This window comes from Lissotriton helveticus, chromosome 7 (genome assembly GCF_964261635.1).
Source record: "Lissotriton helveticus chromosome 7, aLisHel1.1, whole genome shotgun sequence".
Classification (NCBI taxonomy): domain Eukaryota; kingdom Metazoa; phylum Chordata; class Amphibia; order Caudata; family Salamandridae; genus Lissotriton; species Lissotriton helveticus.
The window spans coordinates 1,915,930,353-1,915,954,885 of NC_136068.1; the positions used below are offsets into that span (position 1 = coordinate 1,915,930,353).

Genomic DNA, 24,533 nt, shown 5'->3' on the forward strand with positions numbered 1-24,533 from the left:
TGTGACATAAAGCACTGTGAACATATAACTAGGGTCTTTTAAAAGCACACACGTTGCAGCTTAGTTGGTTGCTTCCATACAATGACTCTCAAATAGAATGAATGTGTGTCATCAGGAAACTTCAAGTGATTCCATCAATTAATGCCAATACCAGCTTCCAGACACCCTATACATTTGCAGATGTACCAGTTGCTCACATTTAATGTATTTCGGCCAGCATCCAACCTGGAGAGAAGGCTTCTTTAGCTGTCTGTCCCTCTCTCAGTGTCGCAGCACAGGAGACACCTTACCGTACATTTCAACTCTCAGAATTAGTAGGGAACTGTTTTTCTCAAATAAAAAATGTATAGGCACACTGTGCCCTTCAGATGCCAACCACTGGATTTATGTGTGTCTCTGTGTGCGGTGTGTGTCTTGGTTAAGTCCTTAGGTACCTGTATGTCTTTTGGTCTATGTTTTGTCCTTGAAGTAACTAATTCAATGTTCTGCAAGTTCACAGAATTTTTTTTTTGTATTAATTCCGAAAAGCACATGGGGTCGTCTTATACAAGTGCCCCGGGGGCACAACAGACATTTGCGCCTGCTTTGTGTGCCCCTGTGGCACTTTGATATTACAGATGGAGCCGCAGGCGCTTGTGCAGCTCCTTCTGTAATACTGAAAGCGCTGGCGCACATACAGCACCATCCTCTTCATCAGAGAGACCTGGCTGAACCCCTCATTGGCTCCCAACATCACTACAGCAATTCCAGCCGGCTACAAGATCACTCACTCAACAGGGTCGCCTTCACAAGCCAGGAGTACTCTCTTTCGTCTACAAGGAATCCATCAAATGCACAACATCCACAGAGAACTCCACCCCATTAATGGAAAACCTCCACTTCAAGCTGCAAATCTCCAAAACATTCACCCTGAACGGAACTCTTGTCTCCTGACCACTCGGATCCCGAGTCACCTTTTAGCAGCCTCATCACCGACTACGTTGCTCCACTCCAGAGCCTATATTCTCCTCAGTGAACTGAACTTTTACCTGGAAGACCGACACGACCCCTGCTCCACAGCACTCCTCGAAAGCTTTAACAACATTGTACTCTCCCAGCTTGTCACAGAACCAACTCACACCGCAGGACACGCACTGGACCCCATCGTCATCATAGGCAACATCCTCAAATACAACTCCACTACACAGCTCACATGTACCTACCACTCCATCATTCACTACCAAATCAATGCTTCTCAAGTCAACACACCTACCAGGTTCAACACTCCAAGCTACAGCTGGAGCAAAGTTGCAGAAGCAGACTGGCTCGGCACCCTCGTCACTGATCAGCTTGGCCCCACAGACAACCTCAACAAGGACATCAGCAACTGGATCAAGAACTGCATGGACTCACTTGTACACATCAAACCCAGCAAGTGTAGTAGATCAAACAAGCAGGCCAGCTGGTACACAGAAGACTTTGTAACACCAAATGACACTGTAAACAGCCACAACACCACCGACAGAACTACCTATAAGGCTGCACTCGGGTGGTATCGCCAGTACATTCGAGACACATAGAAAATAGCACTATTGGACTGCATCGAAGGGAGCTTCATCACCTGCAAGGAGATCTTCTTGATCATCATAGATTTCACCTCGGCCTCAGCCACTGTCAACAACAGTGCTGCTTCACAACAACTCTGCTACAACCTATCCAACTTCTTCCACAGCAAAATTCTAAACATCTACAGCAACTTTGCACACCAACCCAACCTCAGAGAACTCATCGCTAACCTACCCACCACCAACCAAGACAGGCACCTGACCAAATGCACAACCATCACCAGAAAATTCACAGTGGCAGTCAGGCGGACCATCCACTCAGGGGCCCCAATGCACACAGACCCCCACCCCATCCACAGCCTGTGAACATCACCAGTCAGCACCACCCTGACCTAAATCATCAACATCTCCATCACATCTGCCACTTTCCCGGATGAATGGAAACGTGCAGAAATCAACACCCTCCTCAAGGAGCCCTCAACTGACCCAAATCAACTGAGCAACTTCCGACCATGCTCCCCTATCCAGCCAAAGTGATTGAGAAGGCCATTAACAAGCTACTCACAGACCACCTTGAACGTCACCATCATTTAGACTACACACAATCATGATTGAGAATGAACCACGGCACCGAAATAGAACTCATTGCGACCACATACAATCAAAACATCTTGCACTGAGGAGATACAGCTGCCTTCTTCCTGCTCGACCTCACCGCTGCCTTTGACACTATCTTCCCCAACACCCTCATCAGAAGACTCCACAAGATTCGAATACAAAGATACCCTCTCAGATGGATCTGTTACATCCCCAAGGGAAAAACCCAAAGTGTCTGGCTGCCACCCTTCACACCAGAGACCAAGAAACTAGTATGTGGTGTCCCACAGGGATCATCCCTCAGCCCCAGCCTTCTCAACATATACATGACCATGCTCACCGACATCATCTGATCACAAGACATCACTGTCACTGCCAACACGGATGATGCCCAATTCATCCTCTCCCTGACAGATAAGACAAACACCACCAGAAACAAATTCACCAACTGCATGACCATTGTAGCATACTGAATGCAAACCAACTGCCTGAAGCTCAACTCAAGAGGTAAGTACTGGTCTTCAACAACAACAAGACCTCTCTATGGGATTCCACCTAGTGGCGGCCGTCTGTGCTAGGATCAACGACCCACACTCACAGAACACCCAAGAAATCTAGGGATCATCCTAGATGACTGTTGGACCTAGCCCTTTTGGCAGGTTCACCCCGAAACTTTTTGCTTTTGCCTAGCCTGTTTCTGTAACCTGGTGTTGGTGATTTTAGGTTTCTGTGCACTTTTTCACTGTCCAGTGTAAAGTGCGTGCGCTCTCTGAGTGCGTGTGTGAGATTGACCTGCCCTCACATAGGAATACATGGGGAATATGTATGACCATGGTAGTTCCTGATGTGTGGGGAGTGCAGGGTCGAGTTTGGTATGTGCGAACTCGTGAGATTGAATGCTGCGCGATGATGTGTGCGGCTTTAATGTGTCTAGTGTGGAAGTGCCACTTCTAGAAGCTGGTGTGTGTGTGCAGTGAAGGTGCTGGCTTGTGATTGGCTGGAGCTGGCTGGTGTGCCTGACTCCTGGAGTCAGGATGGGTCTGCCCCGGTGGTGAATGGGGAGATCTGCATGTTGATGGCAGGGAGGGGCTGCACCTGGGACCTGAATAGGGCTGGGCTTCCCCTCCACAATGCTGGCTCTGCCCCCTGTGGTGTGTCTGATGTCCCTGACCCACCCTGTGAATAGTCAGAGGGGCTGAGCAAAACAAAGTGCTCATAAACCAGTTGCATCTGGTTCGCCCCTTGCCTGTACCTTTGGAGACAAAGGATTTCTGTGTATAAAGGGAGGCTGTAACCTCATGTTAAATGTTCTTGTCCTGTATTCGAATCTACCACGGGCGTGCTGCTGCTGGGGCCCAGGGGAAGGCTTGCCTCCCTGGGCCCTGCCCAGCCCCTGGATGCTGGAGGGCTTTTCTTTGCTGTGAGCTGCTTTTGCTCCACCTTAATCCTTCCAGCACTGCTGGAACCGTTTTGCTGGACTGCTTGTAGCCCTAGGGGGCTGCCCCAGCACCTTGTGAGTGCTGGCGTTGTTTTGAAATGCCCCTGGGTCTCTCTCTGCGCACTGGACCACTTTACTTTCACTTTCTGGCAGAGCGCTGTGGTTATCCCGGGGGGAAGCGCTCCTGCCCGTTTGTTACACTGCGGGTGCCCAGCCCGCTTATTTCAATTCGTTATGGGTGCCACCCCGTTTATGGCACCCTTAGCGGGTGCCCACCCCGCATGTCCAGGTGTTTTTAAATTGCCGAGGGAGCCTACCCCTCCTTTTCACAGAGATCGCCGTCCGCGGCCCGCCTGATTGTGGGCGGGTCCGCCGGACGGAAGTCCCAAGTGTGCCCTGAAGTTGGAGTGGAAAGAGAGGAGGTCGGGAGCCCACCCCGCCTCCTCGAGCCTCGCGGGAAGAAGGGACGTCCTCCCGCGGCCCGGGGCTCTCGTGAAGTGGGGAGAGCCCCAGGGCCGCCAGCCGCAAAGAAGCCGAAGGGTTGCGGGGCTCCCGTGTCCTGGAGGGAGCCCCAGCGGAAGAGTCAGCGCGGAGCCTCGCCGGCCCCATTTAGAAGTCCGGCCCGGGTGTAGTGAGGGGGCGGCAGCGGCCGCCATTGGCAACGCGGGGCTCCCAAGAGGAACAGGGAAGCCCCGCACCGCAAACAAAGTTGGCCGCCGGATTCCCCTGCGAGAGGAGACATCCCCGCAGCCAGCAAGCAGCCCAGTGAGTTAGGGCTGGGCTGGGGACGGACCGTGCCGTATGTCTCCCCCCCGCTCCTCGAGGGAGCAGGGTTAGTTTTCGGCGCCCGTGTAAGGCACCGAGTCAGAGCGGCCCGCATGTCCCGTGGGCCGCTCCAATAGTAGGGGCATATTGGTTAGAGGGGCCCTTGTCTCTCTCCTTACCCCAGCGCCAGAGTGATGACCGTTTCCCAAGCGGCCCCAGCTGGCAGAGGGCCGCTCCGCGTCCCTGTTGCTAGAGCCCACAAGGCTCCCGGGGGCATCGTTGTATTTAGAGCCCGTGGCTCAGAGGCCCCAGTTCTGTGCAGAGCCTAGAGGGCTCCCCCGTTTGGCGCATGATTTGTCCTAGAGCCTAGAGGGCTCCGCTGTTTGCGCAACATGTACTTCTAGAGCCTGGAAGGCTCCCACGGGGCGCAGTTTTGCTCCTAAGGGCCAGTGAGGGTCCCTGTCGCAGTTTGCTTTCCAGCTGCCCAGCAAGTAGTGGGCAGCTGCACCGTTTAGGCCTTTCCTTTCAGGGGACATGTCTTTGCGGACCTAGGAGTGAGTCGCACTCCTTCGCCCCTACTTTGGCCTTCCCCAGCTGCGCAGCACTTCGTGCCAGCTGCAGCATTTAGGCCTGTTCTTGTCCTCAGCTGCCCAGCAAGTAGTGGGCAGCTGCTATGTTTAGGTTTTGGTGCAGTGGCGCAACCTGGACCCTAATGTGATTTGTGTACTAGAGTGAGGTGGTGCTAGGAAATGTATTGTTTATAGTATGTTTTGCGCACACTGTGTTTTATACCTCTAAACTGTGGTTTATCATTATGAGGCTATGTTGCATTCCATGTGGTTATGCTAGTGAGATGGTGCTTCACTCTGTGATTTACGCCCCTAAATGTGAGTTATGCGTAGGGGGTAGGGTCTAATGTGTTTAGACTAGTGAGGTTATGTGTCCCTGCGTGATCTATGCTTATGGTTAGGAGTATTGCGTAGTGTGTACCTACCTTTTATCAGTGGTTACTGGTTGTGTTCTACACTTGTTATTTTGTGCTACACCTATTCTAAGTTCTAGAAGTGCTACTTCTACCAAGTGCTTATCCTTGACAGTGGTCCATGTGGCCCTGTCCCATGTAAATAATCCCTTGTGAATATTGCCTGTGCAAGTTGGCACAATGTTTATTGTGTGATTACTATCTGAGGTATTTTGACAATACAAAAGTTATTTTTATATAACCTTGTGTGGAGTTCCTTTTGTAGTGTGCCTGGGATGTTGTTGCTGTGTGCGTGCGCAAATGCTTTACACATTGCCTCCGGGATAAGCCTGTCTGCTCGTGCCAAGCTACCAAGGGGGTGAGCAGGGGTTATCTTAGCGTGTGACTCCCTTGCCCTGACTAGAGTGGTGGTTTCTGCCTGGCTTTGGCACAAGCCTTAGCCAACCAGAAATCCCATTTCTAACAATGACAATCTTAACATGACGGCTCAAGTCAATTCAGTGTGCACCTCCTCCTTCCACATTCTACACATGCTGAGAAAGATATTTAAAAGGTGTATCAGAACATTAGACTGACTGTCACACAACCACAAATTCACCAGCAGGCTGGACTATGGCAACACTTTAAGCCAGAATCTCCTAACAACTCCTACACGGACTCCAGATCATCCAGAACGCAGCCACAAAACTCATACTCACCCTCCCATGTCTCACCAAATCACACCGCACATCAGAAATCTTCACTGGCTCCCGATTCACAAGCGCAGCTAATTCAGACTTCTCACTCCCACATACAAAGCCCTACACTGCACAGAATCAGAATACCTGAACAACCACATACACTTGGAACATCCCACCTGACACCTGCGCTCTGCCTCACTCTCACAAGCCCTGCATCTACAAAAGCAAAACTGGAGCGTGCTCCTTCTCCTACATCACTCCCAAGACATGGCACTAACCTCCTCAACACCATAGAGCCCCCTCCTTACTAATTGAGTTCCACAAGAAGCTGAAGACTTGGCACTTCATGTAAGCACCTTTGGACCACACACCTATACACCTTGCCCAAGCGCTTGGATTCCTCTTGGGTGATGAGTGCACTATACAAATCAACATAACATAAATATGTTTTCTCTATGCAGACAAGATGATAACTCCTCAATTCTCCACAGTGATAATGGCATTCATTTTGGCGGAGAAGGATGAATTAGACTGTAACAGTCTTTCCAAACAATGCCAATGCACCTGTTCACACTACGGGACCTGATGCGGAATGGACTTGCACATCAAAGACATAGACTAACGAATTACCAGCCTTACTGCAAATTGTAGAGTCCCACACACATGATTGGAATAACTCGAGGCTGATAATATGGCCTACTCGCCCAGATTTTGTACTCAAAACATACATCAGCCATAGATATTTGGAATTGGCCCATATGAAGTCTGCTATGACTGTAACAGCAAGAGACGAAACGTGTTGGCTAAGGGAATAGTTTGTAATAATGAAAATAAAGAACTGTTGAAACCATGACCTCAACTTTTGGATTTCTGTGTGCCTGAAGAACTCTGCTTTTGTACAAATCTGCACACTAAGGGGTCGATTCCGATTCATGAAGGAAATCGTTGTACCCGACACGGACCCGTTATTTTTTTCGACCTAATCATACACACTTCTTCTGAATGTGCAAGTACGATGTGAAGTGTAAAAGTTCCTAACAATTCGGTCGGGTAATAAACTTTACGTACGATTCAGTAGGAAAGGAGCCTGTCGTGTCAGACTCGTACGTGGAAGCATCGAGATGGCCAAGTGACAACCCGAGGCAACAGACACGACAGACTCGTCCGCGACCGATGCCACTTAGTCCATTATTAAACAGCACATTAGACCGTACGCTGCACTGTCTCGTGCTGGTTTTTCGTGTTCTGGTGCGATTTCGAGCATCATTATGCCCCGTCCGAATGCTGAGACTTGCGGGAGGCGGAGCCCTGTACGACGCGTTTTCAATACGCATCGTACTTGCGTATCTGGAAATGTGTTGGTTGGAGCCTCCGTACGATGCGTCCTACGTGTTTCCTGAGCCTGTTAGGTACTGACATAGAGCACGAATCAGACCCCGTGATTCGGTCGGAATTTGACTGGAATTCGCATCGTACTTGCACGTTAGGAGAAGAAAGCTCCGGATACGATTCGGTCGTCTGGTAATCCTCCGAATAGCATTTGGAAGGCATTTTTTCCCTGAATCAGAATCAACCCCTAAATGTTGTGTGTGTGTGTTACAGAGGTGCTGCTGGTGCATCTAGTTATGGTTTAGTCCACAGCAACTTTTCTAGTCTGTGATACATTTTTATCTTTTCAAATTGACTATGCAGCTGACATGGAGAAGCCTTTGTGTCCTCCCTTTTTAGGTTTCGCCTGGCGTTTACTGCGCAAGCAGTATCGCGCAGGCGAAATCTCATGTCCTACAGTGTGGCTGGGAATCCGCCCCTCTGTTTCATTGGCTACCTCCATAAATGGAGGCTAGCCATTGGAACAGAGATGCGTCACTCATTCCCCGAGCAGATTCGTGGGCGTTCCCACGATTTTTACTCATCCCGCCCATTTTCGTGCGTCATTGCGGCGATGGGCGGATGTTGTTTTTTTTTTTTTCGAGGCCATGTTTTCATCATTTGCCGAATCAATGTCCAAGTGAGTGCGCCCCCCTCCCGCTGTCCGTTTGCCCGTTCCCGCCCGCTGTCCATTTGACCCCCCTTCCCCCCTGTCCGTTTGCTCGTTCCCACCCCCCCCCGCGCTGTTCGTGTGCCTCCCGCGCCACTGCCCCCCCCCGCCACCGTCCCGGCTGCAATACATTTGACTCCCAGTCGCGCCATGAAATTCAGTTACACCCAAATGCCAGGATACGAGGAAACAAGGGTCCGCCACCGGCCCTCCAATCCCCCCCCTGCCCCAAGTCGCATTCGGTCTCCTGATTTGGCGCAGTTAGTGCCCGTTCCCGCCCCCCTCCCGCTGTCTATTTGCCCCCCCTTCCCCTCCCTGTCCGTTTGCTCGTTCCCGCCCGCTGTTCGTGTGCCGCCCGCGCCACTGCCCCCCCCCCCCCGCCACCGTCCCGGCTGCAATACATTTGACGCCCAGTCGCGCCATGCAAATTCAGTCCCATCCGAAGTACGAAATCACTCCCTATATAAAAAAAATACTATGACAATGAGCTTTCAGATATCACTACTGGTGGCTCACCACATTGTTTTGCAGTTTTAAAAAGCGTGAACTCAGCCCAGGGGCACTGACTCGAGCGCTTTACATGAGCATCAGTTGCTTTCTTCATCATCCAGTCAGTTCTGCTTTACTCCCAGCAATGATATATTATTTACTGTTTGTTTACAACCATACTCCATAAATGTAGTTGATTTTCTTGTGGGTATAATCAGATTTATTTAAGCTACAACACTCCTCGCCAATTCTCAAAATTAATACCCTCTTCCTGCTGCATTAACGTTCGGAATAGTGGGGACGGGTATCTGTAAAAAACTCTTCCACAAAAAATATTCACCGTCGGAACAAATGAGGCAGGTCGCGTCGCAGCTTTTTATTTTGTTAGCTGTGTAGCGGCAACACAGGGCATGGATGTGATGTTTTCTTTGGACGCTTGTTGGCCTTTTTTATGCCCACCTCAAAGAGCGCTAATAAAACAATGCGTCGTCCGCCCAGTCGCACCATGCAAATTCAGTTACACCCAAGACTGACTGGAGTCACAACGCCCCATGCCCTATCAAATGCCAGGATACGAGGAAACAAGGGTCCGCCGCCGCCCCCCCCCCCCCCCAAGTCGCATTCAGTCTCCTGATTTGGCGCAGTTAGTATTCCCTGTTGAGCGTTGCAAAGGAGACGTGGGGCGACGCGGGACCGAAGAAGATGCCTGGTAAGTTTAATTCATTGCATTAACCCACCCCTCCCCGCGCGGTTTTCCTCCCTTTCCCCCCAGCCCCCTGATTCATGCCGGCCGTGACTGGAGTCGTTCCGCCGGCCGCGACTAAAGAAGCAACTTTTTCATGAACCCTCGACGAAGCAAAGAGATTTCCGCCTGACTTGATGGATCCCTTCTAACTTATTCTCTCCGAGACGGCGTACTCGCTTGATATTAAAGTAAACACATGTATGCAAAGTGACCGTTAATAATTAAGTATTAATTGTTGTGAATGTGTGGGGCTCACTACTGGAGTACGACCCCTGTAAACATGCAATTTTGCGGCGTTTCCGGCATAATCTTTGATTTGCCACACTTGCCACATAATCCATCACCGTTTTGCATAACTTGCTGATTTTGACAAAAAAATAACTTTTTCTAGCTCAAACAGATCAAAATGTATTAATAAAAACGGTGCCGCCTGTGTTGCTGCGCAGGGGCAGGCCTTCTATCGCGCGGCTGCAGGTCACCTCAGACCTGTCAGTTGCTGATTGCTATATTTAGATATTCAACTGATAAAAAGGTGAAATGTTTGCCCATACGGCGTTAATATATGCAGCAGTGGCAAAACAATGAGATAGTGCTGCTTGAAAGTGTGCCGCATTAAGCTGCATAATTTGCTTTGGTTTGCCTACTTTTGAGGACTACACACATTTTAATGGTAAATGCCACTATCTGAGGGAAAACTCAGTAAGAGTTTAATACCCGTCTCTAAAGGGCAGGGATACTGCACGTTACACGAGGCACAGATTGCAGGTGTGTCCGTGATTAGTCTCCATGATTACAGGGGAGCTGCTTGCGGGATGAGCCACAGATAGATGTCAGGAACATTCGGTTGGCAGTATGAAGCTCACAGCCTCAGCTGCTTGACCCGACCTCCTAGCCATGGGCCGCAAAGTCGAAGAATCCCATACGAAGCACCCATCTGCTGGTGTCATTTGCAGCATTATTGCCACAGTGCCTTTGACATTGTGTTTGTTCCTTTCACAAGTGGAAGTAATATTATTGTTAAGTTAAAGCCCCCGGGGAGCCAGCCCACACAAATATCTTGCTGCTGATTTGTTTCCTGCTCCAGCATCAGCAGGAGTTTATTTTTCACAAGTGCAATACCCCTGATATTGTGAGAGGCATAAATGGTGCAACATTGCAGTCGACCTCATTGATATTAAAGTATTGTGTAAACAGTACCATAGATAACTACGTAGGCCGATCTCTGAAATTAAGGCTGACTTTACCATATTTTGTGCGGAGTATTTGTAATCATGTGTCCCACTCTACTATTGTTTCTGCAATCATGCACCACACGCAGGTATGATTTCTGTAATCATGCTTCACACATTGCTGTGATTGCAAACATCTTGACCAACACACAGGTATGCCCCCTTAATTGCTGAATAACGATGCTCCTCACTGGTGAAGGCAGTCATCTTTTTCTGAGATGTTCTCTTTCAGGATTCTCCTTTAGTGGAGGGCTGGGCATCCCTTTTGCCTTCCTCAGTCCATTTGTCCGGTGGCTCACACCCTTTAATGAATAGTCTTTGGTAGCTCACACAGTACAATTCAGACAATCTTGACATGCAAATGGGTGTAATGTCTGATATTTATAGGTTTCCCTCGTCGTCAATGCTTGATGTTGCTCTCCAGAAAGTGTCACTCATAGTCGTTAAAATATCACTCATAATTGCACTGAAATTATGAAAATGTCCCACTATGAATCTGATACCTTGGCAGCTATGCTTTGCTTGTTGTTTTTCTCACTAAACTTTTCCTATTGCACAGTGTAAGACTTGCAGTAAGCTCAGCTGTGGAAATGTAAAGTCAAGGTTTCTAAGTCGATGCAGAGACCATGTGGTAAAAAGGAGGGAACCTCATGACTGAGGCATCCCTTCATACTCCCTTAGTCCCCTGTCCTTTACACAATTATGGACACACATTATGGACAAAAGTCCCGCCTCTCACCGCCTCTCACTTCCATTGGCTAGCTCCATAAATGGAGGCTAGCCATTGGAAGTGAGATCTATCGTTCAAACAGCAAGAAGTGAGATGTGGGCTGCCCTGCCTCTGGGTGGGTGTGTGTGTGTGGGGCTCTGGGTGGGTGTGTGTGTGTGTGGCTCTGGGTGGGTGGGTGTGTGTGGGGGGGCTCTGTGTGTGTGTGTGTGGGGGGGGCTCTGGGTGTGTGTGTGTGTGTGTGGGGGGGGCTCTGGGTGTGTGTGTGGCGGGGCTCTGGGTGTGTGTGTGTCTCTGGGTGTGTGTGTGTCTCTGGGTGTGAGTGTGTGGCTCTGGGTGTGTGTGTGTGTGTGTGGCTCTGGGTGTGTGTGTGTGGTAGTAATTGCTGTCTGCTGAGCTCGTCCGTAGGGTACAATAGGTCTCACATTGCGAGAGATTAAGCTAATGGCAATGTAAATGACAAAACCAACACATAAATACAAAGTTTGTCATTTACAATGCCAATAGCTCTAACTTTTCCAAAGGCGAAACCAGTGCATTGTAAATGCTTGTTAACTCTTGGCTTTTATAATCCTGTCTCTTTCCTGTCTCTTTTAGCCATTGGTTTGAGAGTTTGTAAATCACATCTTGGCTCAGGTGATTGGAGTATTCATCTCTCAGCTAAGGCTGTTGGCTATTTGGGCTGACTCCACTCAGTACTCGCATCGTCCTGCATGATGAACTACTTTACAACTATAGCACTCTTTGTCTCCTCTTCTGGTGACTGCCTTCCATATGTCTCGCTCTAACATGGTTATGCTACATGTGTTAGCTTATTAAATCCAGGCATATTGACTTTGCCAATGCTCGTTTTATTTTGGAGTGCATTGTTTAGTTTTGCAGACCTAATTATATATGAGTTTATGAATTATTACTTGAACATTTTAAAATTCAAATCAAACAACTAGAGAAGGAAGAGGGAAAGTAAATAATCAGTGCTGGTGTGTCAGTAACAGGAACTCGTAAACACATAGAGGTTACATCGAGGCACATAAATGCACACAGATCACCACACATGCAGACACCCATGCACGCACACAGAATGTACCCATCTACAGAGCAAACATGCACACAGTAGCCAACATAAAGAAAGGTACCACGCAGAAAGACCAACAGGCAGACATGTACATATAGGCCTCCAAGGGCACACAGAACGAACCTGCGCACACATTCAGGTTTACATTTACATCCAAACAACACACGGGGAGCATATATATATATATATATATATATATATATATATATATATATATATATTCACTGAAAAAACCATAGGTTTCAGGTCATATATAGTTATGTATTAGCATTTAAAAAACCATTGAAATTCACTCAAAAAACTATAAGTTTTAGTGGTGTTATAGTTAGCTGGACATTTTACTCATACAAAACCATTGAAATTGCTCATATATAGTTAGTTGGACTAACTATATTTCGAGCACCCGCAATCCACTGCTGATGATGTCACATATTACATCATTCATGACATGGTCAGTGACATCACTGATGACACCTCAAATGACATCACTGATGACATCACTGATGACATCATCCAGTGACTGTGTGTTTCTGTAAAGTTTAAATATGTTTTACATATTGTAGAATGAGTAGATGTATAAGTGTCTGGATGAAGGATTTAGTAGGTGCGTGACTGACTGTATGAGTGAGTGAGTGATTAAATGTGTCTTACTGAATGCATGGGTTAGTGACTAAACTGTCTGAATGGGTGCATCAGTATGTCTGCTGTTGTGTAAGATGCTGTATGTGTTGATCAGTAGCTATATGAGTGGCTATATGGGTCATTGATTGGTTGCCTAAGTATTTGTATATGAGACTGTGTCTGTGTGTGGGTGACTGGGAGGTGTGGAAACAGCTGTATGGGCGGTTTACTGTGTGCATTGGTGTGTTGGTGAGTGATTGTATATCTCAGTGCTACATGTCCAAGTAAGTACATATGTAAAACACAGTGCATGTGAGAGTTGGTATATATAAATACCTATACATGAGAGCCAGTCATTATGCAAGTGGCTGTATGGATCAATGTGTACTTGTATCAGTGATTGTTTAAGAGAGTAAGTATGTGTTAGTATATGTTTGAATAAGTAAGGTGTTGTGTGTATAACTGTATAGATGAGGAAATGGGAGTGTGATTGATTCTTTGCATGACTGACTAGGTGTGTGAGAAAGTCCATGGATGAGTGAAAGTGTGTGAGTGTCTCTATAGGTGTATAAGTGCATATGATAGTATTGTATTGATGAGTGACTGTATGTATGAGTGATTGTATGGGTGAATGAGTGGATGTGTGTGTAGACCTAGGTTATATTAAGGTTATATTAGAGTGTGAGGAGGTGCATCGTATTATCACATGAATAATATCATCAGGGTAATATATATATATATATATATATATATATATATATATATATATTACATACTGGCGGTCGCCAGTAGGTAGTTATAGTTAGGATTGATTTCCATAGGGAAATCGCAACATTCTATTTGGAATAACTTTGGCGCCGGTTGAGGAATCAGCCTGAATTTTTCAGCAACTTTGCCTCGCGGCTCTCCGGGGGGGGATTCGTCAAGCGGGGGCTGAGATAAAAGGGGGGTCCCAAAACGTGTTTTCCCCATGTTAATTTCCATAGGGCGGTCTGTCGCACTTTTAGCTCGAACGGCTGAATGGATTTTCACCAAACTTGGCAAAATTGTAGGGACTGGTAGCCCGATGTGCCTTTGCTATGTCTCAAGATATGTGCTCCAGAGGATTTTGAGTAATTTAGGTAAAAAAAAATGTATATATCTATAGCCGCGCCCCGGTACGCGTACCGGGGAGCTCTCCGGGCGCGCCACGCGACTTGCGCACGGGAAGCTGATTGGTTCTCGGGTGTCTGTAAACATTCGAAACAGTCCGCAGCGGCCGCCATCTTGTGTCTCGGTAGGATCGAGACACAAGAGGTGGTAAAAAACAAAGGGGGAAATGACCAAAAGGGGGCAGGGTAGACCCCCTCTGACCCCCTAGGTTTGATGTGGGGGCCATAAAAGGCTCCACGGTGCAACATTTTTTTTTTTTCGATTTTCGCGGGGGGAGCGCTCGGTACGTGCACCGGAGAGCGTACCGGGGAGCGTAACATGGGGAAAACCCAGTTTTTTTACTGCGTCACCTCTACGACCCTTTTTTGTGTCAATACACCCCTTTTGCATACATTACACCTGACGTAGGTATAATGTAGCGCAGGGGTTTACAAAAGTGATGCATCTACCTAGATGCGTCACTTGTAAATATGACTGAATAAGGTGCATTTTTAACAGCACTGGTGCCTCACAAAAAGTGACGCACTGGTGGCGTAAAAGTGACGTATGGCCTCATAAATGGGGCCAGGCCCCATGTGAAACGGCCTGCATCAGTCTTACGCCTGCTGTGAAACAGGTGCAAGATTTGGACGCAACAGCGTCATAAAAGTGACGTAGTTATATCTCACAGATTTTACTGCGTCACCTCTACGACCCTTTCTTGCGTCAATACGTCCATTTTGCATACATTACACATGACGTAGGTATAATGTGGCGCAGGGGTTTACAAAGTGACGCATCTACCTAGATGCGTCACTTTGTAAATATGACTGAATAAGGTGTATTTTTAACAGCACTGCTGCGTCACAAAAAGTGACGCACCGGTGGTGTAAAAGTGACGCATGGTCTCATAAATGAGGCCTTCAGTCTTCTAGTCATGCGTCATATTAAATATATGACGTATTATGTCGCAAGTTTTACAGATATGTCAGTATTTCAGACGTATCTGTAAGCGCAAAAGTGATGCATTGCTGGAGTGTGTCACAAAAATGATGCAACTCCAGCAATGCATCTTTTCTTACCCTTCCACACTCCCGTTCCTTTTCTACATTTTCTTTGAATAACCACATTCCCCATGTTCACTCTCCTTCTCCTTACTTTCGTTCCCAACACTCACCTTCTTTCAGTCCCCCTACTTCACTTCTTTTCTCCTCTCATACCTTTCTGTTCTTTCTTACTCATTTTCCTTTCCTTAATCAATGTACTCCACTTCACTTACTCTTTTTCAATTTTTTAAGAATATAGCTCTTTGATGAGAATTGGAGGTAGTTCTGAAAAGAACTTTTTTTTTTTTTTAGAACAAAAACAGGGAATCGAAACTGCTCAACAGGAGCAAAAAAAAAATTAAAAAAAATTATGGCTGGGAACGGCAGCGATGGTTCTCCAATGATCGAACCATGAGCAGAACACTTTGCTCCCCACATGAAAGTAGCTGATCACAGTCTTTGCATTTAAGGATGCCTTTGTGAAATGCAGGTTGAATGTTCGGAACCAACTCTTGTGATCTCCCCCTCACCGATGGTGTTCGTCCTCCGGTTGATGTAGAGGCCCCATCTCTGGGAACCTCTTGTGCCAGAGCCCTGACACTTTCCCTGGCAAAATTCTGGGGGTGCCTTCTCTGCGCATGGCGAAGCCTTGTGTAGTTCCCAAAAGAATATTTGTTAGTGGGGTTACCCCGTGACAGGACTGTGTGACAGATCCTGCACTCCACTTTTGGAGCATTTACCTTCTTTTGGTCAGCAGGTATGGAATTTTTTTTCCAGATGAAATGTTCTTTCAGTTTTGGCTGAGGAGGCTCTTCATTGATGAATTCATCGGAGTCATCTTCACTGCTGGCTGGTCTGGCAGCCATGATAATCCAAGATATCCAACAAAGAACCAAGAGCAAAAAGGGAGGTCTTTCAGTCACAAAAGTGAAAGAAGAAGTGAAGGAAATGGGTGGGGATTTCATTCTTTATAAAAAAAAATGTTACCAACCAATGAAAAGTGTTATTTTCAGGTCACATGACCCGACGCGCGCCCGGGGCAGCGTAGCGTAAGCGCGTCAGGACGTTGCGCGATCGTATGTGCTCGCGTGCTTCCGGGTGCGCTTACGCAGTGCGTCATATGACGCATCACGCAGTTACGCGAAACGTCGCGATGTTGTTTTCGTTCGCGAGCATAGCGCTAACGGAACGCTTCCCGGTACACGCCCCGGGGCGCGACGCAACATTGCGCTTACCTGCGCGTTCACCGGTACGCGCCCCGGGAGCGCACAAGGGCAAAAAAATAAATAAAAAAATTATACAATATAAAATTTGTTATAAAAAATATTACATTTTATACCTATAAAGATTTGCTATTAAAAAACCATTGAAATTCACTGAAAAAACCATAGGTTTCACACCAGTTATAGTTAGGAATTAGCATTTAAAAAACCTTTGAAATTCACTGAAAAAACCATAGGTTTCACACCAGTTATAGTTAGGAATTAGCATTTAAAAAACCTATTAAATTCACTGAAAAAACCATAGGTTTCACACCAGTTATAGTTAGCTGGAAATTTTACTCGCATAAAACCATTGAAATTCCCACGTTATAGTTAGTTGGACTCACTATAACTTGCGCGTGCAATGCACTGCTGATGACGTCACATATTACATCACTCATGACATGGTCAGTGACATCACTCATGACATCACTGATGACACCATCTTTGTGACAGAGTGATAGACCTCCTTTCACTGTAATGTAACCCTTGAAACACATATTCAAAAATAGAAACTACAATTTTCAAAAAAATGTAGATACCCATACCACTTACAACAACCAATTCAATAATTCCACCATCTATATACACATCCACTCATTCACCAACAGTTCTATATAGTCACTCATACATATACTCACTCATCATATGTAGTGATACACCTATACATCCTGTTACACACCGACAGTCATTCAAAAGTTATTCACACACATACTCACACATGCAAATAAACTATTGAACATCCATTTATTTGCATATACAGCTATACACACACAACCACTTTACTTCTAAGGAAACTTACACATACTTACTCTCTTAAACAATCACTTATAGAAACACATACTTATTTAAACGGGAACTATTACAATCCCTCACTCTCACATATACTCACTTATATACATCAATATTCACATATACTAGATTAAAACATATGTAGTTACTGATAAAGACATTAGTGAGATAGTCATTCACTCACTAACACACACATATACACACTCATCCACCCATAAAGTCCTGCACATATGCTGTCTTTAAAACACATACAAAGAGAGAGTCAGTCATTCATGCATCTATGTGCTAAGTAATACCCCCACCAAACCATACAAACACTCATACTGATACAAAGAAAAACATCTAATAACTCATATACATACACATGTAGCTACTCACCAACCCATGCAGCCACTTATACACAAAGTGAAACACTAATCCATATATTTAAATATTTAAACATTACTCACTAATATATGTATTCACTAATATATTCAATAACATATACATATATAACACATTTATTTTTCAGAAAGACACACATTCACTGGATGGTGTCATCAGTGATGTCATGAGTGATGTCACTGACCATGTCATGAGTGAAGTAATATGTGACGTCATCATTGAACCAGTTATAGTTAGCTGGAAATTTTACTCGCATAAAACCATTGAAATTCCCACTTTATAGTTAGTTGGACTCACTATAACTTGCGCGTGCAATGCACTATTGCACGCGCAAGTTATAGTGAGTCCAACTAACTATAAAGTGGGAATTTCAATGGTTTTATGCGAGTAAAATTTCCAGCTAACTATAACTGGTGTGAAACCTATGGTTTTTTCAGTGAATATATATATATATACGCGACATACATGCAGGCACACATCACACATTTAACTACAGATTTCTTGCATATAGGCACTCACATACACATGTAATAAATGAATGCAGGCTGATCATCAGGGAGTTGGGGATATCTGATTGTTAGTGGGCACATGTGGGTGGATATATGACTGATAATCTGGATGGTGAGTGTTGTGAAGAGTGTAGTATGTGTGAGTGGGTGTGAAAATTCTTACACACACACAATGAAGTGTCATTTTCACTTCAAAAGCTAGTTATTTTAACTTTGTCCATTGCTAGCGTTAGAAAGTGCTAAAGTCTAAGATTTGCCTCTTTGAAGAATTCCCAGTGTTTTCATGTAAGGCATCTGAGGCTTTTAGTGATTGGATGTTGGTCAGTGGTGGAAACTGGAAGATTCCAGGCTCCAGATTTCTCTTTTTTTTGTTTTAGCCAACATACCTGTCTGTTATGTACCAAGAAGGAACTGTGAGGGATCAGATGAAAGCTAATATGAGTGACCACCTGCATGCTTGAAAGATGCAAGCACAGTTTCTGACAATATGATGTGTATCTCTTTGCAGACACCAGTTACTTTCCGTGATGTTGCTGCCTGCTTCTCAGAGGCTGAGTGGCGGTTCATTGCTGACTGGCAGAAGGACCTTTACATCAGTGTAATGAAAGAGATTCACCAGGCACTGCTGTTGCTGGGTAATGGAGTCCACCAGTACCTTATTCATAGACTAGTTTAAATGTGTGAGGATGTTATTTACAACCTTTTTGATGTACATAACAGGTCCATCTGTCTTGTATCAGGGTATAGCAGAATGTTCCAATACATATGCTTTTCTTTATACTAATAAAACATTTTTTGTTATGGTGTTCGGTGATTGGTTTTGTGAGAGCTATCCCCTAAAGACTGTTCTGATGCAGTTGAGATATTTTCCACATATTAGTGACTGTTAAAATATACATTTTTGATAGAATGTCTGACAACCTCTATCTTGGTTCCTGTGCTGCGCCTCAATTTCTTATTGCAAGGATGAATGTGTGAGTTCCCTCTCTGATAATGCTGTATTTACTTCTCTCTTTCTGGTGCCAGGCTATAAAATAACCAACACCAGCACCCTGCTTCGCATTCATGAAGGAAACGATTTGTTCATCAGACCGGACAAGGGTGAAACGAGCCGGCCATACTCTGAAGACCCCTCCTCATGTAAGTAAAGTGCTTCCACCATCCCTGCTGGGTCTGCTAAGACATTCATATAAAAAAAGCCTAGTATTTGTTAAGTGTTATATAGACTTGTCCCTGGCCCCCATAAATCTATTCATGCATTATGGGCGTTGCTACAGTACGGCCATCTTTTGGCTGGTTGAAGAGGAGGAACACTGCATGTAAAGTAACAAAGCGGCTGTAGGTTAATGATTGTACACCGCGACAGTGATAGGCCTAGAAGACACTGCTGATGAGATCAAGCCATGACGTAAAGTAGTAAAGTGAATTCCTCAGTCCACAAACTGAGAAAACATGACATCTAGAAAGCTTAGTAGGAGAATGATAGATTAAAAATCAGAACTGAATGAGGAGGGTTTTGAGTACATGAGATTAAAAAAATGCATATTTTGTTCAATATTTGATTGATGTAAAATGGGTGAGAGCATAAGAGAGGAAAGTGAGGTGGGCCTTATGCACTTCCTGCATTTAAAGAGCCAGGCAGAGACTGCTATCCTCTGGGTTGGCACCAGTGACCTTACAGGGGAATAGGAGGTCATGTATTTTTATTTATTTATGTTAAAGGGGGAAGTGTAAGAAACTAGAGTGGGGAAATTTACACTCCAAGAGAGGATTACGGTCGGAAGGGAAACCTCGTTTTTACTTATAAGAAAGGGGGTGGAAGAGGGCCTAAAAGACATGGCTTGCACGAAGGATTTTGACCTAATTTAAGTGGCTTCACCCCCTCCAGATGTTGGTGATCCCTGCCCCATAGCTAGAAAAGGAGTGAATGGAGAGGCAGGTGGGAAACATCATTAACCACGAAGGCATTACCACTACTAACGTTTACCACGTGACACTTACCACGCAGGGTGCCTTCCACGCAGGGTGCCTTCCACGACGTCTTTACCACGGGCTGGGGGGGAGACGTGGTATTCCTTCAAGTCGTTCTGCGTGGGCTTGGGGGGCAGAGGGGGGGGGGGGGGCTCGGAGGGGGGCTGGGGGGGGTCTCCCCCCAAAAAAATAACAAGCAGGCTACTTAAAAAAAAAAAACGAACATAAATTTAAAAGAAAAAGGAAAGAGCCTCCCCCAAAGACGTGCCGTGTACGTCAAAAAAGCAGTCCTTTTTTTATTTTGGTATACGTGTTTTGACGCTTGTTTCAATGGAGGATGGAAGTAAGGGCTCGTAGAGAAAGACGTGCAGGTAAGACGTTTCTAGGCGTAGTAAAATCCTACGTTGTAAATACCAGCGTGGTGAAGCCACTTGCGATGTAAAATTCGCGTGGTAAAGCCATGCGTGGTATTTGAAATCGTGGTATAATCATATATTCGAGGCAGGTAGGGTCATCCAGTGTGAGGAGATTATGGGGGTCATATGGAGGCGTGAAATGTGTGTAATGAAAGGTTGGAGTAACATAACTCTAAGAGGAGCTTAGGTGTTAAAGAAAGGGGAACGTTCAAAGCTTGGGTGGATGGGGACAAGTAAAGAAAGGCAGGAAGAGATTGATACAAATATTTCATTCTGTATCTTGTCATCTAGGCATTATCCCCGACCTTTTGATAAGGATTGACCACGAGAAAGAGATGGATAGAAGTCGTGCCTCTGATGAAATAAAAATGAAGCCATTTCCTAATATGGGTGAGTTGGACGTTTTCTCTTGATTTTACATGCCATTTCTTGTGAGTAAATATGTCGGTTCCCTTTTTCTTCTCCCAATATGTAACACTTGCAAGCCAGTCTGTCATCTCTCAAATTTGATATCTCTTTACACTAGGGGAATACATTAATTTTATTTTAATTTTCGCAGTGGGGAATAATTCTCACAGAAGACCTATTCCTGCTGTCTCACCTTCAGAGGCAGATTTCTAAATCCCAATGTAAATATACATTAGGTATGCTGCCCTGCAGGCACTTGCCCATGGGCAGTGGGTCACATGGTAAATAAGGCATAGCTCATCAGTTGGGAAATAACCAGCAGAAATGCACATGTTTAATCCTGGTTGATCTACCTTGATACAAAGCTGAAGTGGTTAGATTGAAATTCTCCATCTTTGTGGCCACTCCCCGCCCGAACCCTCGTACCAAAAAGACTTCAAGTTGTAAACATGGGAGTCTAAGAAAATCCTAGATTTCCAGCGGTACTCTCTGCCCTGCTTGTGTACTCCAGTGCAATTTCCCCATGGCAAAAACATTCTGGGTATGCATGGCAGTAATGTATAAAAGCACATTTTTTCCTCAACAAGAAAAACCTTTGCCTCGTTGTAGAAGGTAATACTGCTACTCATCAAGGCAGTAGCTTCCCATGGTTGAAAAGAACTTGCAAAATGTTTTTGTGAGCATTCACAGAAGGGTAAATTTGCGTGTGCTTTCCATCTTTTTGATGGACATCCAGGTACGAATGTGCCCTTTAGTTTTGGTAGGAAATGATCAACATGCTAGAGTAAGTCCAAACTGTAACAGATCCTTGTGTCGGGTTGTGGGAAATTACACTATCGTGAAAAACACATTGTGAATTGCACACATTTGTTTATTAATTCTGAATGAGTCTGGGAATATAGAAAGGCACTATAAAATGAGTATGCTTCATTTTGTATGTTTAGATTACTTTTTGTCTAATTTTGCTGAGATTATAGTCAATTAATAAGAATAAATTGTGTAACACTAATTGAATTGAAGTATATTTCTTTGAAAGCAGTCTGTCCAAGTTATACTGTAGTTGTCCCATATTCCTTGGTTTTACTGGCAGACTTGCCGCAATGTGATATAGATATGGTGAAAAGTCATAGCCTTAACGCAGATATACCTACAGGAATAAGCTCTAAGATGTGATTTTGTGTTTTTAAAAAAAAGCCCTTGTGTTGTCGTTAAAGAACACACAATAATATGGGACTACAAAATCAACCCTAATCCTGCCACATTTTGTTTTATTTTTGCTCGCACTCACAAAACCAGTCACTCTGCATTCTTTAGCTCACACTTTCCGCTTGTATGTCCAGCTCCATGGACCTGTGCAATGCCTTCACAATCTTCTGACCTACTGCCACCTTGAGCTATCTTGGACCTGTTGCTATGTGGTGCTGCACGATAGAGCCCTGAGGCCACTCTAGTCCACACCGACGCCTCACCCGCTACCCATCCACTCTAACAAGTGCCACATTATTCTCTCCTGCGCATTATGCACACGACATTCACTGCTCTTCGCTATCTTGTGGGCTACACTCCATGGCCCTCTTAAGGGTATGTTCTACCTTCTTCTGGACTGTCCTCTACCGTGTCCTCAGACCTGCTGTGCCACGCACCAGGACAACCTTTGCCACTTAACATCACCTTCTGGGCGTGATGTCCCACCTATTGCACCCTTTCACCACCCTGTGCATCACTGTGCATAACATGTGTGTCTGCTGTGCTCACTCCCTTCTGCTGATGTTGCTCTGCTCCCCTCAGCAGCCTCAACTGCTCTACTTACTCCATAGCTTCCCGCCGCAGCCCCCCCAGGCTGTGTCTCTGTTCACGACCAGGCCCAGCTTTGCTGTTGTTGCCCCACACCTATTGCAGAATCTGTAAACTGGGGCAAGGGATTGCCATACAAAGTTGTCTAAATCATCTCATGCATTGTCGTGGAAACTCTCCACATAGTTCTACATAAATGAAAATTGGTTTAGTGAAATGTTTGTATCTTTGTGATGAAAATAGTTTTTTATACACCATGTAGCAGGTTGTTGTAGTGTTTCACTGTTTAATCTGAGCTCTTCTTAAATGTATTTTATGCAGGCGATCCATTTGTTACATCCGTGTATTCCTTAAGCATTAAACAGGAGGATGAAACACATTTCCAGGAAATAGAAGCTCCTGAGTCCATAATCCGTGGTGAGGTTGTTTTCTTTGCTAGAGTTGTGCATGTAGAGAGGAGGGAAACAGTAGCTTCTGAGCAAAACTTGTAGACAACCCTCTTTATCAAAGTAGTAAACATTAGAGGAGCTGGATGACTGCAGATTTATGCAAAGGAACTGAAAGCTGTTCTGAATCAAATGTAAACATTGTCTCATATGACTGCAAATTTCTGAGCATACGTAGAAGTACAAAGGGATCTGTGTACAGTCTGAGGTCTCAGACTCTCTTGCACGTCCTCATAATTCATCTGAATATTAGAGCAGTAAGATCATCTTTCCAGATATGCTAGGTGACAGCACTGTTTCATGATGGAGGTATAAAACATACTTATAAAACCTGCTGTCCACTTGCTACTTCATGACTGTTATTCTGCAGTGACTTCTTGCACAAAGCTCTGTTACGTCTGCTTAGTAAGTACAATCTTTACCATCACATTATAGCAGGAATCTGGTAAAATCTCACTTGCAAACCACACTCATTGTCTCCTATGGAGTGTAACCCATCCTGCACAGGGTGTCGCACTGCTATCAGCACACTGGCTTTTAAATAAATGCTGTCCCCTCATGCTCCACCTTTAAATGCTTTGTAATAGGACTTCAAGTCCCGCCAGCTTAACATAAGAGACTTAATATCCCAGATCCTTCAGGAAGACTGGCAAATAATCCATTGCACATCTAATTTGTCTACTCAAATATTTGTATGAATCTGTTAAATTGCATCTTTCCTCCCTCCTTGTCCTCTATCACGGTGAGTTCCCCCAACTCTTGTCTTTCCACCCTTTTGTTCAGTCTTGCCTCACTCTTGTCTTGTGCTGTATGTATTGCCTCATGATCAAAGTCCCTGCCATATCTGCGCCCATCTTTATTTCCACCATTAGACCTCAAGACCCCTGATCTCCTGATTTTATGTCCAATAAAGGAAAATGTTTAGTCAGCCTCCCCTCAGTTCTCCACAGCCTGCAAACTCCTGTGAAGCATTGGCTTTTGTGGTGTTCGCCAAATGCTGCTGGCCAAAGTACGGGGTGGCGAGGCTGGCCTCATGCTACTCTGATTCTGTTTCTGCTCCCTTTCCTGCAGTATCGCCTTGTTTTGTGGATTTTACATAAGTCGAATGATGCTTACCACCGAAGCAGCTCTACTATCGGATATAAAGGGCGATTGGATACTTACGGCATCAATTGGTCGTCTTCGTCAAAAAATTGGTTACCCTGCCGGGTTGGAATTATCACCGGACTTAGGCCCTAAAAGATAAAGATTCAGCCATTGAGCCCTGAAGAGTTATAGTGTCTATGATTGTATTGACCTATAACGAAACACGTGTCGGCTGGCTGTCAATTTCTATAGGTGTGACCATCTAATAAAAGGAATGACACATCAAAATTTAAAGAATCGACGTTGGATTGTTGTTTTCGTAAAATACATATATGAGTACTTAACTTGTTGATACTTA

The 24,533-nt window shown here is 45.3% G+C and overlaps 1 protein-coding gene across 2 annotated transcripts in view; it reads left to right on the top strand.

Moving 5' to 3' along the window:
• The window catches only part of LOC144770892 (zinc finger protein 786-like), a 37,315-nt gene that overhangs the window by 1,053 nt on the left and 11,729 nt on the right, over positions 1–24,533 (top strand). For both annotated transcript variants that reach the window (XM_078655681.1, XM_078655682.1), the window contains exons 2-5: positions 18,563–18,689; positions 19,081–19,194; positions 20,733–20,831; positions 22,965–23,060. In XM_078655681.1, coding sequence (XP_078511807.1) covers positions 18,563–18,689; positions 19,081–19,194; positions 20,733–20,831; positions 22,965–23,060 — 436 coding nt within the window. The remainder of the gene's footprint in view (positions 1–18,562; positions 18,690–19,080; positions 19,195–20,732; positions 20,832–22,964; positions 23,061–24,533) is intronic.